General features: G+C 41.4%; 1 protein-coding gene across 1 annotated transcript in view; it reads right to left on the reverse strand.

Annotated features, from left to right (window-relative positions):
- The window catches only part of nalf1 (NALCN channel auxiliary factor 1), a 60,033-nt gene that overhangs the window by 3,561 nt on the left and 37,408 nt on the right, over window positions 1–19,064 (reverse strand). Inside the window, exon 2 of the mRNA XM_021608979.3 lies at window positions 1,444–1,615. Coding sequence (XP_021464654.3) covers window positions 1,444–1,615 — 172 coding nt within the window. The remainder of the gene's footprint in view (window positions 1–1,443; window positions 1,616–19,064) is intronic.

Genomic DNA, 19,064 nt, shown 5'->3' on the forward strand with positions numbered 1-19,064 from the left:
CCTAGTTCCAGCCTTACTTGCAGTGTGCTACGCAGTGTTTTGTTGAAATGTATCACCAAAAAAAGACATATTACCATGTGCATAAGAGCATAAATACCAGTCAGTAAGCACGATTAAACCATAGTCTTCATACGACTCAACTATCAGTATCAATCATATGTTGTATCATAACCTAACAATAATGACCCTATACTGAACTCAAAATGAAAAAAAGTCACATTTTGTACCGACCCCATACTGCAGCACGGTAAATATAATCTACACCGTTGCCCACCAGAACACCTACAGCACCTGATGTCACTGGAAGGCCAAAAAGATCATCAAGGACAACAACCACCCAAGCCACTGCCTGTTCACCCCGCTACCATCCAGAAGGCGAGGTCAGTACAGGTGCATCACAGCAGGGACCGAGAGACTGAAAAATAGCTTCTATCTCAAGGCCATCAGACTGTTAAACAGCCGTCATTAACACAGAGAGACTGCTGCCAAGATACAGACCTGAAATCATTGGCCACTTTAATAAATAGATCACTACTCACTTTAATAATGTTCATATATCTTGCATTACTCATCCCATCTGTTTCATCTTGCCTATGGCACTCAGTAATCACTCATCAATATATTTTTTTTAGTTGTTTAACCAGGCAAGTCAGTTAAGAACAAAGTCTTATTTACAATGACAGACTACCCCAGACAACACTGGGCCAATTGTGTACCACCCTATGGGACTCCCAATCAAAGCTGGATGTGATGCAGCCTGGATTTGAACCAGGTACTGTAGAGATGCAGGGATCTCAAAAGGCAAAGCCTACCATTTAATCGCTGATGCACAAGTAATAAAAAAAAATCAAAGGCTATTCTAATTACGGTATTGAAATACTTGAAACTTTGAGGGCTGGGGGAAGAAATGACAGAGCACCCCACTGAGATCAAATCAGGACAGGGTAGGTCATGTTATTCTGGTTCTGCTTTGATCCTTGTGGAGTATTAAAATACTACCCTGTAGCTGTACCCCATCACAGTGATATCTCAGCTATACACTTTACACTTAGAGGGAAGTGTCATTGATTTTACTATCACTGCCTTATGTGGCAGCTAGATGTCGCCAGTGACAAGTACTATAATTCATTATTGGCTATGTTCCCAGAGTTCAAAACCATACAACTTTATCGATACCACTGAAAAGTAATAATTCAAGGCATCATCAGGGGCACGAGCACTATTACATATTTCCTCCAACATACAATTCCATCTAAATTCCTAAATTGAGTACATGGCTAAATTAATTTACCCAATCCAATCTATCCTAGATCTATGGCGCATCTCAGCTAAACAGCATAGCCCTAGAGTGGATATACGCCCACCTGTATAAGCTGTGGCTACAAATCACACTTGATTGATTGATTGACTGACTGATTGATCAGTCCACACCACCACACCCACCTGTACATATGAAGCTGGGGCTTCCTCCATGGATGAGATCATCGTTGTCCGGCAGTATGAAGGGACACCTCTGCTGAACCTCCAAGCAGTACTGGAGACACGGTACTGTCCTCCCACAATGCCTCTGTGTGGTGGGGAAATACTGTGCACACAGCCACGGTTTGTAGGCAACCTTAGAGGTAGAAGATAGAGCATGTTAGTTAAACCAAATGAAACCCATATGTAAATGCAAACAACTTAAAGGGGAAGTTCAGTTTTAGCCATCATTTATAAGCAAACTATTACTTTGACATCAAGACTAAGCTATGTCTGTTCAATAGCAAAGGTCTCAGTGGTCTTCTGTATGGCTCTGAATGTTAGTAAATAACATCCATCCTATCTTCAAAATGAGAGATTTTTCAGTACACATGTTTCCAGAAAATACTATAGGCATTATTCAGAAACAGAGATTCAACCATTTCTCACAGATCTTGCAAAATCCCATTTGATGTGATTCAGCCTTATAAGTTGATATGTGTGAGAGATACATGACTATAAAATACAACCAGATGCCAATCACCATTTGTCAATGTAAACCACCCATGACATGTGACTAAATCATATTTGTTGTGATTAGGAATGCTTTGATTAAATTAAAGTATCTCGAGGAGAATAAGGATTTGTGGCAGTGTGCCCTAGCTGAGGCAAGTTTCCTCTCATACTACAGTACTTGTACTTATGTCCTGCCTTTTATACTTATACTACTTTCATACTTACCTGATACCTAAAAGGAGTATATGAAAACAATATGAAAAGAATAGCAGAAGGTATAGAATTGCAAAATTCCAGTAACTTTCCCATAATCCTGTTTGGAAGATGATTGGTATTAGGAGGAAATAAACAGGAAGTAGCCTATGGCAATCCTCCAACCGGGACTTCTGGAAAACTGGGACAATTTTGGAAAGTTTCTGGAATTTTGAAAAGGATTTTGAATTCAATGACTCTACTAATTACTGTTTAGTACATTGTATTTGGAATCACCTGGGCCTGAACTGGGCCTGTATTCATAAAGCGTTCAGTACTTCAGCACTCCTGAGGCAGCAGGTAGCCTAGTGCAATGGGCCAGTAACCGAAAGCTCGCTGGATCAAATCCCTGAGCTGACAAAGTAAAAATCTGTTATTTTCTTCCTAGGCCTTCATTGTAAATACAAATGTGTTCTCAATTGACTTGCCTAGTTAAAAAAAAAAGGTTAAAATAAAACTCCTACTCTTGCTACTATGACCTATATACAACCAGCAGAAGGGAATGTCTCCTCCTAATTCATCCTCAGGATAAGGTTCTCTAATATCCAGCCAAGCCCCATAACGTATGACATTTACCTTAGTACATACATTTTCACATTTGTAGTCCCAGTGGGAATCAAACCCACAACCCTGGCGTTACAAGTACCATTCACTGCCAACTGAGCCACACAATACCATTCATAGTGCTGCTACTGCCAATGTACTGTACAATTGACTCTGCCCTTAAACAAATCGATGGCCCCCATCCCCCAGTGCAATCTCCCTTTCTCCCAGTAGACGACACTACCTTCACACAAAAATGCATAATGTACCTATCAGGGTTTGACTGTTAAAAACAAAAAAAATGAAATCACATACACATTTATGTTATTGTGTGTGTAGCGAAATGCTTGTGTTCCTAGTTCCAACAGTGCAGTAGTATCTAACAATTCACAGCAATACACAAACATCTAAAAGTATCACATCAAGCCGTGGTTAGGAGTCCCATATGGCAGTCCCATATGGCATCGCACGACCGGCCCAGCGTCGTCTGGGTTTGGCCGGGGTAGGCCGTCATTGTAAATAAGAATTTGTTCTTAACTGACTTGCCTAGTTAAATAAAGTTGACATTTTAAAAAATCTAATTAAAAAATAATGGAATTAAGAAATATATAATTATTAGGAAGAGGATTGTTGGAGTGGCATTGACTAAAATACAGTAGAACAAAGTATATACATATTAAATTAGCAAAGCAGTATGTAAAGTCCAAGATAAGCTCCTTTGCTTTGTTGACGTTGAGGGAGAGGTTATTTTCCTGGCACCACTCCGCCAGGGCCCTCACCTCCTCCCTGTGGGCTGTCTCGTCATTGTTGGTAATCAGACTGTTTAGTTAGTGGTTCAACGGATCAGTCTACCTAGGCCCACACAATAGTAAAGGTCAGGGGATCAGAGCTGGCAAAGCTTCCTAGAGTTGTAGTGTAAATTAGTCTTAGAGCATGCTAAACAGCGATAATGATGATATCGACCCGAACGGCCCATGTTATTGGCTGAGAGCCAAGGTCAGAATTTAAGTGTCACTTTTTCCAATGGCTTCAGCATGGCCATGCTCCAATCAGAGGAGCATCAATAAAGAGTGAAAAAAGCAAGTGATTAACAACTGGCGCAATAATATTGGTCATGTTCAGGAGTGTGCAAAACACAAAATGTTGCAGGTATAAATGCCAAGAATAAAGCAGATATTATTCCTTACCCTACATATACTGTATGAGAGGCATGTCAGTTCTCATAATGTATTTCTAACTGAACGTTCCATGACATTGTGCAGTGCTGAATGCCACCCTGGAGTAACCTGAACACAACTTTACCAAAGAAGAAAACATAATCACTCATTCTCCATCTGGGATGCAAACCATACACCCCTCTTTTACATTACCAAACACAGGGGTTTTTGAGCACATGCACACAGGCACGGACCCACCCACGCACTCTCTCACACACACAGACACACACTCACTCACTCATCTGTTCACAAACACCCTCAGGAACACGGTTAGATAAAGCTATGTCTGTATAAACTGTGAATAAATATACATCAGCTTTCCCAATGATATCACTGTTTCAGCACCATGGACAGCATCTATCAGGTTACATCAGCCTTCCACAAGTGACTGCAAAGCGGCATTGTCCATTTCAGCACCATCTTCAGCTTCGACGAGGCCTCCCACAAAACTGTCTGTAGACCTCATAGAAATAGTATCAGTGCCATTTTAGCATCTGTGACATCATGGGCAGCGCCATTGTGGCTTTTTTCATTTTAAGGTAGTCCATTTATTTATTTATTATTTTGTGTTTGAAAAAAGCATAAAGCTAATATTGGTGATTCACAGGAGCCTACAGTGTGTCATTCAATTCTTGTGGCCATTTGATGGTGGTCCTTTGTAGCCCATTAGGTGGAGCATGGTTCTTGCAATGCCAGGATAGTGGGTTTGATTCCTGGGACCAACAATATGTCAAATGTATACACACATGACTATAAGTCGCTTTGGATAAAAGTGTCTGCTAAATGCCATGTATTCTTATATTATGACGGTAATATAGCTTAAAGCCATACGCTTTAGTCACGCAGCCGCCATTTTGAAACGAAAGCGAGGTGGGAAATCCTAGGGAACCCCGGAAGTCAAAACAACAATTGTATGGACTTCTAGTTTTTTTCAAGTTTGAAGTTTTAATGTCACGTGCACATAGTTTACAACTGTTGCCAGCTATAACATCGACTTATATTGATAAATGGCAGATGAACATGTCAGACTGCCCAAGGCAGTCCAACTAAAAGGTTACAGTAACTGGATCGAGGGTTACATTAACGATGTACAAGGTAAGATTGTATGTACGTGTTTTTGCATCCAGTTTGTTGCTAGCTCGGTAGCTAGCTAGCTTTCTATAGCTACCGTAGCGTTGTAGGTTGAAAAAGGTGTAAAGTTGATATTTTAACATAACTTCATTGACAATATTACAGAATACTTTCAGCTATTGCTACTTACAACCATTGTAGATAAGTAGTTAATGTTCGCTGTTGTTGTTGTGGCTGTGCTTGTCATCTTTACTCGTCCAATGGTTTTACAGTCAGGAGTGAGTCAGGCAGGTGCGAAAGAATGAGCTTTACATAATTCAGATAGTTTGCTGGTCAGTTAGGTAAGTGGGGGGTGTCAATTGAGTATGGCAATTTCTTCTTGCAAATTAAGAAAGTGTCGTAGTATGCATTCTAGTCGTGCGCTGGGATGCCATGAACCACGGAATCCACGTATAGAAGGTACTGCATGTGTGTAAAAACCTACCCAATTCCCATTTTCATTTAAATCCAGAAAAATGCAATATTAAATAATCAATAGCCATTCTGCCATGCTCAAAATGTCGCTGAAATGACACCAACTTGTAGCGGTATTTAAAGTGCGCTCTTAAAGTGGCAGTGCACTCCGTGCAGATTTCGCCACAAACTTTATATTCAGCCTGTTTCAGTTCCAACATGATTTCAAATCTGCTTGCTAAACACGCTGCTGAAATGCAAATGGTTTATGGATCTTCAATTAGATTTAGTAGACCCAAATTGAATCATTTTGGCCCTACCAGTTACAATGAAAAACATTGTTGTGAAACCTATCACTACTGAAAACCCTGAAATCTATTCAATAATCAAACATGTTGTTTTCAATTTCAGGTAAGTAGCCTTTTTTGCATTGTTCTGCTTTTGGTTTCTGCTTTGTTATAGCTTAAGTTAATGCATTATAAAATTGTATGGACAATCCATATCATTATATGTTCTTATTTGTGTGTCCCTAATGGTGTATTAAAATACATATTAGGTTGTCTTGTCTAACCCAACTCTGTTTTTACTTTGTTTCCAGGTAGAGTTCTCTCCTGAAAGTCCATTCATCATGGAGACTAAATAGAACTGGAAAGCGGGCCAGGGACAGTGCAACCATGCCATCGGTTTACTGTACACCGTGGCGCATTACATTAAAATGTGCTACCCGTCTTTTTCCACCAACAGAGAGCAAATCATCCTTGCCTCAAACATGGCACATTCCCACACATATGTCAGGTCTGCAGTCAAAACCTCTTAATACAGTTCAAATATTGAACGTTCAGCCACCAAAGAAAGACATTGCACCTGCCAACAAGATCCGGAGGACTTGTGAGTGGATTGTGCCAAACCTCTATTGTCCAGTCCCTACACCATTGCCCAGTAAAGAGTTTGCAAGAAACATCCTTGCAGCAATTCGAAGCAACTGCCAGATGGAAACCTTGCTGGCCTCAAACTCAGAGCAATAGTATGTGCCTTCTGAGTATGGTGAGCTGCCCTTTGGATCCTGTCTGTTTTGCTGGATGCAAGTACCTGACCAATAGAGAAGATGGAATCAATTGTATTCATCACATGCTTTGTAACAACAGGTGTAGACAATGCAGAGAGAAAGAAAATAGATAGATAATAGACAAGTAATAACACATAGTAATAAAAGTAATAATAAATACACAATAATTAGTTATAACTTGGCTATATACATGGGATACCAGTACTGAGTCAATGTGCAGGGGAACGTGTTAATTGAGGTAGATACTGTATATAACTAGGAATAAAGTGACTAGGCAACAGGAAAAAAGTTAGTGCAGAAAGGGTCAATGCAGATAGACCACGCAGCTTTTTGGTAAACCAAAATGGCCTGTTAATCCGTCTGGCTCTGCGGCCTTGTGAATGTTAACCTGTTTAAAGGTCTTACTCACATAGGCTACAGAGAGCGTGATTGCACAGTTGTCCAGAACACCTGGTGCTCTCATGCATGGTTTAGTGTTGCTTGCATCGAAGCGAGCTTAGAAGGCATCTAGCTCATCTGGGCAGATCGTGGTTGGGTTTTCCTTTGTAATCTGTGATTGTTTGCAAGCCCTGCCACATCCAACAAGAGTCAGAGCCAGTATAGTAGGATTCGATCTTAGTCCTGTATTGAGGCTTTGCCTGGTTGATGGCTCGTCAGAGGTTGTAGCGGGATTTCTTATAAATGTCGGAATTTTGTGTCCTGCTTCTTGAAAGCGACAGCTCTAGCCTTTAGCTCAGTGCAGATGTTTCCTGTAATCCATGGCTTCTGGTTGGGATATGTATGTACGGTCACTGTGGGGACATTGTTGTCGATGCACTTATTAATGAAGCCAGATGTGGTAAACTCCTTTTACAAAAAGGTAGGGGAGTGGATCAGAAAACCAGTCATTAACTGGAGTGACCACCAATTGCCTCATGCAGTGCAACACATCTCCTTTGCATAGAGGCTGTTGATTGTGGTCTGTGGAATGTTGTCCCACTGCTCGTCAATGACTATGTGAAGTTGCTGGATATTAACGGGAACTGGAACATGCTGTTGTACATGTAGATCCAGAGCATCTCGGACATGCTCAATGGGTGACATATATGGTGAGAGTGCAGGCATTGAAGCACGTGGGACATTTTCAGTTTCTAGGAATTGTGTACAGATCCTTGCTACATGGGGCCGTGCATTATCATACTGAAACTTGAGGTGATGGTGGCGGAGGAATGGCACGAGAATGGGCCTCAGGATCTCGTCATGGTATCTATGTGTATTCAAATTGCCATCAATAAAATGCAATTGTGTTCATTGTCCAAAGCTTATGCCTGCCTATACCATAACCCCACAACCACCATGGGCACTCTGTTTATGACGTTGACATCAGCAAACAGCTCGCCCGGTAGTTAATACCGTGATTCATCCATGAAGAGCACACTTCTCCAGCGTGCCAGTGGCCATCGAAGGTGACAATTTGCCCACAAAAGTGGCTTACGACGCCGAATTGCAGTCGGGTCAAGACCCCAGTGAGGACAACGAGCACACAGAAGACCTTCCCTAAGACGGTTTATGATGGGTTCTTGTGCAGAAATTCTTTGTTTGTGCAAATCCAAAGTTTCATCAGCTGTCTGGGTGGCTGGTCTCAGATGATCCTGCAGTTGAAGAAGCCAGATTTGGAGGTCCTGGGCTGGCGTGGTCACACATGATGTGCGGGTTATGAGGCCGGTTGGGACATACTGCCAAATTCTCTAAAACAAGTAGAGAAATTAACATTCAGTTATCTGGCAACAGCTCTGGTGGACATTCCTGCAGTCACTATGACAATTGTACATTACCTCAAAACTTCAGACATCTGTGGCATTGTGTTGTATGACAAAACTGCACATTTCAGAGTGGCCTTTAATTGTACCCAACTGTCACGACTAGCGCCGAAGTCGGCTCCTCTCCTTGTTCGGGCGGCGCTCTGCGGTCGACATCACCGGTCTTCTAGCCATCGCCGCTCCATTTTCCATTTGTTTTATCTTGTTTTCCCGCACACCTGGTTTACAGCCCCTCATCACTCTATGTGTATATTATCCTCTGTTCCCCCCCCATATCTGTGTGTTTAATTGTTCGTTACGTTTATTACTGACCTGTCTCCTGGTAGCGCCTCCATGCTCTGGACACTACGCTGACAGACACAGCAAACCTTCTTGCCACAGCTCGCATTGATGTGTCATCCTGGATGAGCTGCACTACCTGAGCCACTTGTGTGGGTTGTAGACTCCGTCTCATGCTACCACTAGAGTGAAAGCACCGCCAACATTCAAAAGTGACCAAAACATTAGCCAGGAAGCATAGGAACTGAGAGGTGGTCTGTGGTCACCACCTGCAGAACCATACCTTTATTGGGGGTGTCTTGCTAATTGCCTATAATTTCCACCTGTTGTCTATTCCATTTGCACAACAGCATGTGAAATTTATTGTCAATCAGTGTTGCTTCCTAAGTGGACAGTTTGATTTCACAGAAGTGTGATTGACTTGGAGTTACATTGTGTTGTTTAAGTGTTCCCTTTATTTTTTTGAGCAGTGTATATTTATATTACAGTACCAGTCAAAAGTTTGGACACACCTACTCATTTTACTATTTTCTACAATATAGAATAATAGTTAAGACATCAAAACTGTGAAATATTACATTTGGAATCATGTAGTAACCAGAAAAGTGTTAAACAAATCTAAATATATATCTATATATTTGAGATTCTTCAAAGTAGCCACCATTTGCCTTGATGACAGCTTTGCACGCTCTTGGCATTCTCTCAAGCAAATTAGTGAGGAATGCACTTCAATTAACAGGTGTGCCTTGTTAAAAGTTCATTGTAAAATGTATTTCCTTCTTAATGCGTTTGAGCCAATAGGTTATGTTGTGACAAAGTAAGGGGGGTAAAAACCATCAAGCCCTATCAGGAAACTGGCTCTCATGAGGACCGCCACAGGAAAGGAAGACCCAGCCTCAGTTAATTGTAGTTTAAATAAATGCTTCACCGAGTTCAAGTAACAGACACATCTCAACATCAATTGTTCAGAGGAGACTGCATGAATCAGGCCTTCATGGTCGAATTACTGTGAAGAAACCACTACTAAAGAACACCAATAATTAGAAGAGACTTGCTTGTGCCAAGAAACACAAGCAATGGACATTAGACCGGCGGAAATCTGTCCTTTGGTCTGATGAGTCCAAATTTGCCAATCACTGTGTCTTTGTGAGACACAGAGTAGGTGAGCGGATGATCTCTACGTAGTTCTTACCGTGAAGCATGGAGGAGGAGGTGTGGTGGTGATGGTGACACTGTCAGTGATTTATTTAGAATTCAAGGCACACGTAACCAGCATGGCTAACACAGCATTCTGCAGCGATAAACCATCCCATCTGGTTTGGGCTTAGTGGGACTATCATTTGTTTTTCAACAGGACAATGACCCAAACACACCTCCAGTGTGTGTAAGGGCTATTTGACCAAGAAGGAGAGTGATGGAGTGCTGCATCAGATGACCTGGCCTCCACAATCACCTGACCTCAACCAAATTGAGATGGTTTGGGATGAGTTAGACCGCAAAGTGAAGGAAAAGCAGCCGTCATATGTGGGAACTATTTCAAGGCTGTTGGAAAAGCATTCCAAGTGACTACCTCATGAAGCTGGTTGACAGAATGCAAAGCTGTCAACAAGGCAAACATATTTTGATTTGTTTAACACTTTTTGGTTACTACATGATTACATATGTGTTATTACATAGTTTTGATGTCTTCACTATTATTCTACAATGTAGAAAATAGTAAAAATAAAGAAAAACCCTTGACTGACTAGGTGTGTCTAAACTTTTGACTGGTATATCTATTTACCTCAAAAATATATGGTGGATTGAAAATGATGCAGAAAATTACATTGATAGAAGCCACAATCTATCTTCAAAATTAAAGCTTTCTAAACCCTAAACATAAAAAAGCTAAATTATCCATGGTATGATCTTAAAACAATTACATTTGTCAACTTAGACCCCCCCCCCCTCCCCCTTTGACTCTTAAGAATTCGATAGTGACCAAATTCAGACATATAAATTAATTAATGAAGCAAATATTTGTCTTACTTTTTAACTCTGCACTGTTGGGAATGGGCTCGTAACTAAGCATTTCACTGTGAAGTCTGTGCCTGCTGTAATTCGGTGCATATTACCAATACAATTTGATTTGATTTTGAGTATAGTCATGAAACTTGCACTTGAGAGCGTGTCTGCAGTCAGATACATTGCCATGGGAGAAATTACTGGCTTCCGGATCAATGCTATTTCAAGGATCTCACTGCTGCTTTTTGCACTTGTCCAGGATCAGTTACAGCACCAGAAATAGCACAGACATTAGGTCAAGCTGTTCCAGCACAACAAAAATAACATCTTGACCCGACTAGGAACAACTTTGGATCTGAAGTGGGTGGATTGTTGACCCTAGTCAAAACATAGGTTGTGTGTGCATCTTTCTTTCATAAAGCCCTCATCTTACTCAGTAGGCGATACACTAGGCTAGGCTAGATTAGGCTACCGTCCTTACAGATCAGTGGTTACAGTAGTCAGCAGTTTTCCGAATGGCACCATATGGACTGTTCCCTATATAGTGCACTATTTTTGGGCCCAGGTCAAAATATATATAGGAAATAGGGAGCCATATTGAGAAGCACTATGTGATTATGAAATCTCTGCTTCTTTCACTGTAGTCACCCAATGCTAGGATGGCAAGAGTTAAGGTTCAAAAGGGCCACAAATGTGCAACGAGTTGCTCTTTATGTGGTCCTTTACGTGTGAGATGTGTCAACAACAGAAAAAAGGTACATTCACGATGAATGTAAATGTAAAACCTGTAAGCTCTATCTGCGCAAATACCTATATAATAAATAGCTCTTTATGGTAAAAACAAATAAATACAGGTGCCTTAGAGCATGTTTAAGGCCCTTGGGAGAGGCATTGCTTTTTTTGTCTTGTCCTATGTATATCAATACCAAATCCTCCATGGAGGTTTAACTAGCGAGTAGTTTACTGTCTTTGTGTGACAGAGACCGGAAAAATGTATCAGTTTACTAATCCAGTGCTGAGCTTTAGTAATGTTGCTACTTATCCATAGGATATAATGTATTTGTCATTTTCGGTAACTATCGCTTTAACAAATGTGTGATGAACATTAATTCATATATTTGATGTGATTATAAAGAAGGGAGGGTATTCTCTTTATTTCATCATTAAAATGTCTTTACTTTTCCAAATGAACTTATAAAATAAAAAAATAACCTTTAGGTTGAACCCAGATTTACATTTCAGGGATTGAAGAGGGGGTCTGGCGTTTGCACGTGACTTGAGTTTTCAATTGCTATTAATCAATAGTGCACTGTCCTATGGGACTTCCAATGATGGCCGGATGGGATACAGCGTGGATTTGAACCAGGGACTTTAGTGACGCATCTTGCACTGCCTTAGGCCGCTGCGGCACTCGGGAGCCCATTTCAAAATGGGTTACGAAAGAAGAATTCACAAAAAATACAGTTCTGAGACCTGGGACGTGAAAACGTTGATGCTCAATATCGCAGAACTATGCTTGCGCATATCTCAGAACTATACTTTGCGCAGATAGAACCTTATATTCCTAAGGTCTCGCAGTGTGAAAGACAACACCTCGGTCATGTTCCCAGCATAGAAATACATGGGTGGGTACCCATGAGAGTGCAGTCAAATTGCCATGGAGTGAGAGGGATTTCCCTATACAATTATATTTATATGTTTCCCATTCATTAATGTGGACAAACAACTCTTTTCGGTGCACCTGTGTGTGTGCTTGATTGCATAATGGAGTGAATAGTCTAGTGCCTTCAATGGGTTTCAGTATCGTTCCAAGCGACCTTTTCCATGCATTGATGACCATCACCGTGACCAATACACATTCTGACCAATCAGGATCCAGTTGGGATTAGTCACTATATCCACTGCTTTAACGGCCAGAGAGAGGGAGAGAAAGAAAGGAGAGAGAGTGAGGGGGGAGGGGGGTTAAAACATGGCCAGTGTAGCACCTCCACTATGTTTAATTCTTGCAAGGGAAGTTCCTCTTTTAAGCTATGCACACACGCACACAAACTGATAGGTTATACACTGCATTTGAAAAGTATTCAGACCCCTTGACTTTTCCCACATTTTGTTGCTGTACAGCCTTATCCAAAAATGGATTAGTGTTTTTCCCTCGTCAATTTACACACAATGCCCAATAATGACAAAACAAAAACAGGATTTTAGATTTTTTTGCTAATTTATTCAATATAAAAAAAAACGTAGCGCAATTACCTAAGTATTCAGACCCTTTACGCAGTGCTTTGTTGAAGCACCTTTGGCAGCAATTACAGCCTGGAGTCTTCTTGGGTATGACTCTACAAGCTTGGCACACCCGTATTGGGGGAATTTCTAACATTCTCCTCTGCAGATCCTCTCAAGCTGTGTCAGGTTGGATGGGAAGTGTTGCTGCACAGCAAATTTCAGGTCTCTCCAAAGATGATAGATCGGGTTCAAGTTTGGGCTCTGGATGGGCCACTCAAGGAAATTCAGTCCTGAAGCCACTCCTGCATTGTCTTGGCTATGTGCTTATAGTTGTTGTCCTGTTGGAAGGTGAACCTTCACTCCAGTCTGCGCTCGGGAGCAGATTTTCATCAAGGATTTCTCTAAACTTTTCTCCTTTCAAATATGCCTCAATCTTGACTAGTCACCCAGTCCCTGCCACTGAAAAATATCCCCACAGCATGATACTGCCACCACCATGCTTCACTGTAGGGATGGTGCCAGGTTTCCTCCAGAAGTGACGCTTGGCATTCAGGCCAAAGAGATCAATCTTAGTTTCATCAGATCAGAGAATCTTGTTTGTCATGGTCTGAGAGTCTTTAGGTGCCTTTTGGCAAACTCCAAGCAGGCTGTCATGTACCATTTACTGAGGAGTGATTTTGTCTGGCCACTAACATAAAGGCCTGATTGGTGGAGTGCTGCAGAGATGGTTGTCCTTCTGGAAGGTTCTCGCATATCTGCAGAGGAACTCTAGAGCTTTGTCAGAGTTACCATCGGGTTCTTGGTCACTTTCCTGACCAAGGCCCTTCTAACCTCGATTTCTCAGTTTGGCCGGGAGGCCAGCTCTAGGAAGAGTCTTGGTGGTTCCAATTTAAGAATGATAGAGGCCAATGTGTTCTTGGAGAACTTCAATGCTGCAGAAATGTTTTGGTACCCTTCCCCAGATCTGTTCCTCAACACAACCCTGTCTCGGCGCTCTACGAAAAATTCCTTTAACCTCATGGCTTGGTTTTTGCTCTGACATGCACTGTCAACTGTGGGACCTTATATAGACAGGTGTGTGCCTTTCCAAATCATTTCCAATCAATTGAATTTACCACAGGTGGACTCCAATAAAGTTGTGGAAACATCTCAAGGATGATCATAGGATGCCCCCGAGGTCAATTTCAAGTCTCATAGCAAAGAGTCTGAATACTTACGTTAATAAGATGCTTCTGTTTTTTATTTGTAATAAATTTGGCAACATCTAAAATACAGTTTTTGCTTTGTCATTACGTGGTATTGTGTGGAGATTGCTGAGGATTTTTCTTTATTTAATCCATTTTAGAATAAGGCTGTAATGTCGCAAAATGTGGAAAATGTCAAGGGGTCTGAATAGATTTCGATGGCATGGTATATACAAAACTATTTGGACACCCCTTCAAAAAAGTGGATTTGACCATTTCTGCCACACCCGTTGCTGACAGGAGTATAAAATCGAGCACACAACCATGCAATCTCCATAGGACAACATTGGCAGTAGAATAACCTTACTGAAGAGCTCAGTGACTTTCAACATGGCTACCTTTCCAACAAGTGATTTCATCAAATTTCTGCCCTGCTAGAGCTTCCCCGGTTAATGGAATAGCTGATATTTTGAAGTGGAAATGTTTAGGAGCAACAGCGGCTCAGCCGTCTGTTCTCGATAGTCTGAGGGACTGATCTGGGTTTGGCGGATGCCAGGAGAACGCTACCTGCCCAAAATGCATAGCGCCAACTAAAGTTTGTTGGAGGAGGAATAGTGGTCTGGGACTGTTTTTCAAATCAAATCTAATTTTATTGGTCACATACACATGGTTAGCAGATGTTAATGCGAGTTTAGCGAGACGTTTGTGCTTATAGTTCTGACAGTGCAGTAATATCTAACAAGTAATCGAATGATTCCCCAACAACTACCTAATACACACAAATCTAAAAGGGGTGAATGAGAATATGTACGGATGAGCGATGGCCGAGCGGGATAGTCACGCTGCAATAGATGACATAGAATACAGTATATACATTTGATATGAGTAATGTAAGATGTGTTCTTGACACAAACCGGTGAGCCTGGCACCAACTACCATACCCCATTCAAAGGCATTAAAATATGTTTTCTTGCCCATTCACCCTCTAAACGGCACGCATACACAATTATCCATGTGTCAAAAGTATCAAGGCTTCAAATGTAACTACAATAATTTCCCCAAAAGTAATTATTTATCATGAGGGCCATAAACAACAACTAGTAATGCTACATACTCCAAGAAAGGTTCAAATCTCACCTTTCTGGTAAAGATAGTTATAAATTGCTGAGGTGTCGTCACTTTTGAGGATAGAAGCTCAAGTACAGAAGACAGTACAAATATACAAATATGATTTTTTTTGTATGATGTATTTCCTATTCAACAAAACAACGTAAGGCTTTAAATGACTTCTATTTTTCTAAATATTTGTATAATCAATTTATTAAATTAATAACTATAAGATTTCACCTTCCTTATAACTGTAAAATACCTATTTGTATATTTAGTGTTCCAGAAAATGTGCATATTCTTTTAAGGTCTCTCTTGATCAACACATCTGCTCCCATCGATGTGAGCTGCAACTTGGCTTCCTGAACTCCCTAGGAACTTGCCTTTCATCTCATATTAATATTGTCCATCTATGACAAACAGAAAGTTTATATATTTATTTTTTTATGTATTCATTATTTTTTGAATACTGGATCCCTGAATGTGGTACAGCGATGAAGCCACTCTCTCCTGCTGGGTTGTGATGTATGGATTCCAGGCATATGTGTTGTTTGTGCCTGCGAAGTAGGGTTCTTCCAGGAGTTGATGGACAGTCAGAAGAGCGAATTAAATGGTAGAAGAGACATCCCAGCTTCAAGTGGTGTCAAATGTCGATCTACGGTGTACACAGATTGATTTATAAATTAAAATGTAGGTCAAAACCGGTACCAGAACAGCGCAGGTCCCATAAACCATGGGATTTACATCAAAGAGGTTCAAAATCCTTCCTTAACCTGTCCTCTCCTTCATCTACAGTGATTGAAGTGGATTTAACAAGTGATATCAATAAGGGATCATAGCTTTCACCTGGATTCACCTGGTCGGTCTATGTCATGTTTTTAAATTCAGTGTACTTACACACAACACGTGATTGTAAAGCGATGTTTAAACTCAAAACTCTCTCCTACAGGCAACCCATTGTGTTTATAATGCAGTTTGATCAATGAAGAACACACACACACAAACACTATGCACAATAGTGGACAAGTGTTTTTGGAGATTACATTTTTTTTTGTTGCTACTCCACACATTTGCATTTAGATTATAAAGAAGAACTGATGACAAAGAAGAACTCGCTCTGCCTCGCTCTCCATCCTCCTCTCCATCTCGCGTGCATGCCTTCCTCTCCTTTCTGCCTGGACCTAACGTGTATCCCCTGAGATCCTTTCACATGCAACGCTGCTCTCCTGTTCCGTTCTCTGCACGGGGTAAGAGAGGAAGAGCGCACAGCACATCAGGGGGAGGGAATTGAGAGTTGCTCACTGACATCTATCGTGCGAATGCCACGAATACTATTGAGGAATACACTACACACACACAAGGTCCTTGTCTTTTGACTAAAAGTGTCTGAAGAGAGGACAATTACTACACAACAGAGTCTGGCTTTATAACCTTGGTAATTATGATTTGTTAGGCGGATATGCATGGCTAAGCTATGCACTATAGGCCTAGGTGTAAGAACATGTTTTTGTAGGATTTCACGTCAATGTGTAAAACAAGCTAGAGAATACAGGCAGGGATGCAGAATCCAGTAAGGCCAATAGATGACACAAGAGATATTGCATAAGTTTGATGTGGAAGCTAACGCTGTCATTTGCTAAATAATACTAATGCAAAGTGACTGTTGCAAGGCACTGGCTAATGCTATGCTAACTGTGGCATGAAGTTTAGCTCTGGGTAGGTTGGCTGAGTTGGTGTTCACAGTTCAGCAAGTAAAAGGATTGAGCTAGTTTTTGTAGAAATTAGGCCCAAATCTGTTGCCTGATATAAATAAAGAATGAGTCAAAAACTGTGATCTGCTATACCGTACATCATCGCCATTCCCCATTCTAACATCACAGTGTAATGAACTCGAGGGGAGACAGAGAGCTGGTTTGAAGCGCAGAGCACAGCAGGTGTTTATTGCAAAGGACCACATGAGGAGGCAGGTAGCTGGGTCCAGGAGCAGGCAGAAGGTCATACACAGGGGGTCCAAAAGGGCAACAGTACAGGCAGGGAAAAGGTTAGTAACGTAGTCCGGGAGATCAGGCAATAGACAGACAACAGGAAAATCCGACAGGCTAAGGTACAGGCAGGGAATAGGCAAAAGGCGTCGTTAGTGAGGCAGGCAAAAACGATCATACACGGGAGGCGTACATCACGGGACCACCAGCGCTCCGAAAGACATGCGTCACAAACAAACAAAACCTCACAGTGATGTGGTGCAAAGAACTGAACTAAATGGTGTGATAATGACATACAGGTGTGTGAACAGGTGATTAGAATTCAGGTGATTGGGATCTGGAGAGTGAGTTGGGTTCAGGGGATGGTAGGTGATTGAGGCTGTGAGTTGGAAGCAGACGTTACACACAGTAACATGCAATCCCAATTGAACCCATATCCCTATATCCCCTAACCCCGTGTGTAGATCTGTAAGGACTGGATAGACATGCGCAATATGGTGGAAAGTCTACACCTGTTGTATTCGGCGCATGTGACAAATAACATTTGATTTGAAAACCTACTTAACCTAACCTGTCGATCGCAAGGTGGAGCTACTTCCATATTGCCTATACCCACACAATCCTCAAATTTACACCACTCCCTAAGAGATAGCGGCGGATTTTGGATTGGGCAGAAGGGGTAGTTTCATGCCTTGGCAGCACAGCACAGCACAGTTTGTAATTATCTCTCCAGCAAGCTGAGGCATGTACTTCATGGTGGCAAGTCCATTTGTCCCCCAAATAAGGCACAACTGAATCAAATAAGCTTCACTTCAGTCTTAGGCTGTGGGATGGTGTAGCAAAGCAAAGCCTATCCCCCTTATTTGGGGAAGCAGCCAAAATTCCCTGCCACCCGCTGCTAGCCTTAAATCTGTCGGCTCCTTTGTGGTAATGCCACCCGCCACAACAACAACAAAAAAACAAAATACAAATCACATTGTCGGTTATTGTCAGGATGATTTTCATTACGGCGTAGAGTCAAGAAGTGCCTCTCTCCCCTCCGTTAGCTTGACCTGTCCTTGTGCACATCCTGTCCTGCTCATGCTCCCTTCCCCCATCTCTTCAGTCTACACATCCTGGAAGCCCACCGGAGCTTTCACTGGAGGAAAGATATGGTGCATCACAAATGACACACTATTCTCTACCGATGTAGGATCTTAATTCTATCACTCTTTGTTGCTGAGAAATTTCCTGCACAACACGAAATGCAAACGTGTAGTGCATTCGAGGTTTAAAAAGGCTTCTAAAGTTTGTAATTTTCACTTTAAAATGTGACTTGATTTGCCATAACAAAAAATATATCAACCCCTACAACAAATGTCCATTAATTATCATCCCCTTAATAATTCACATTTCCTGTTGCTGCAGTATTTCTTTCCTGCTGTAGAAAACTGGTTCAAATTAAGATCATACATCTGTATATAATGCACTGAGCCCTGGTCCAAAGTAGTGCACTAATTTCAAGTTCAAGTCCTCCGAATGAGGTATAAATTATGTGACAAATAGGCTTACAGTGCCTTCAGAAAGTATTCATACCCCTTGACTTATTTCACATTTCATTGTGTTACAACCTGAATTCAATATGGATTGAATAGATTTTTTTTCTCACACATCTACACACAATATCCTATATTGATAAAGCAAAAATGTGTTTTTGGAATTTTTTGCAAATGTATTGAAAATGAAATACAGAAATATCTAATTAACATACTGTACGTATTCACACACGAGTCAATACTTTGTAGAAGCACTTTGGGCAGTGATGACAGTGATGAGGGGTGGTCGACCCTGGTTGAAGACAGCAGAGGTGTATTTGGAGGGCAGGTTGGTCAGGATGATATCTATGAGGGTGGGTGCCTATGTTTCCGGAT

This window comes from Oncorhynchus mykiss, chromosome 7 (genome assembly GCF_057628025.1).
Source record: "Oncorhynchus mykiss isolate SJ-2025 chromosome 7, ASM5762802v1, whole genome shotgun sequence".
NCBI classification, from domain to species: Eukaryota; Metazoa; Chordata; class Actinopteri; order Salmoniformes; family Salmonidae; genus Oncorhynchus; species Oncorhynchus mykiss.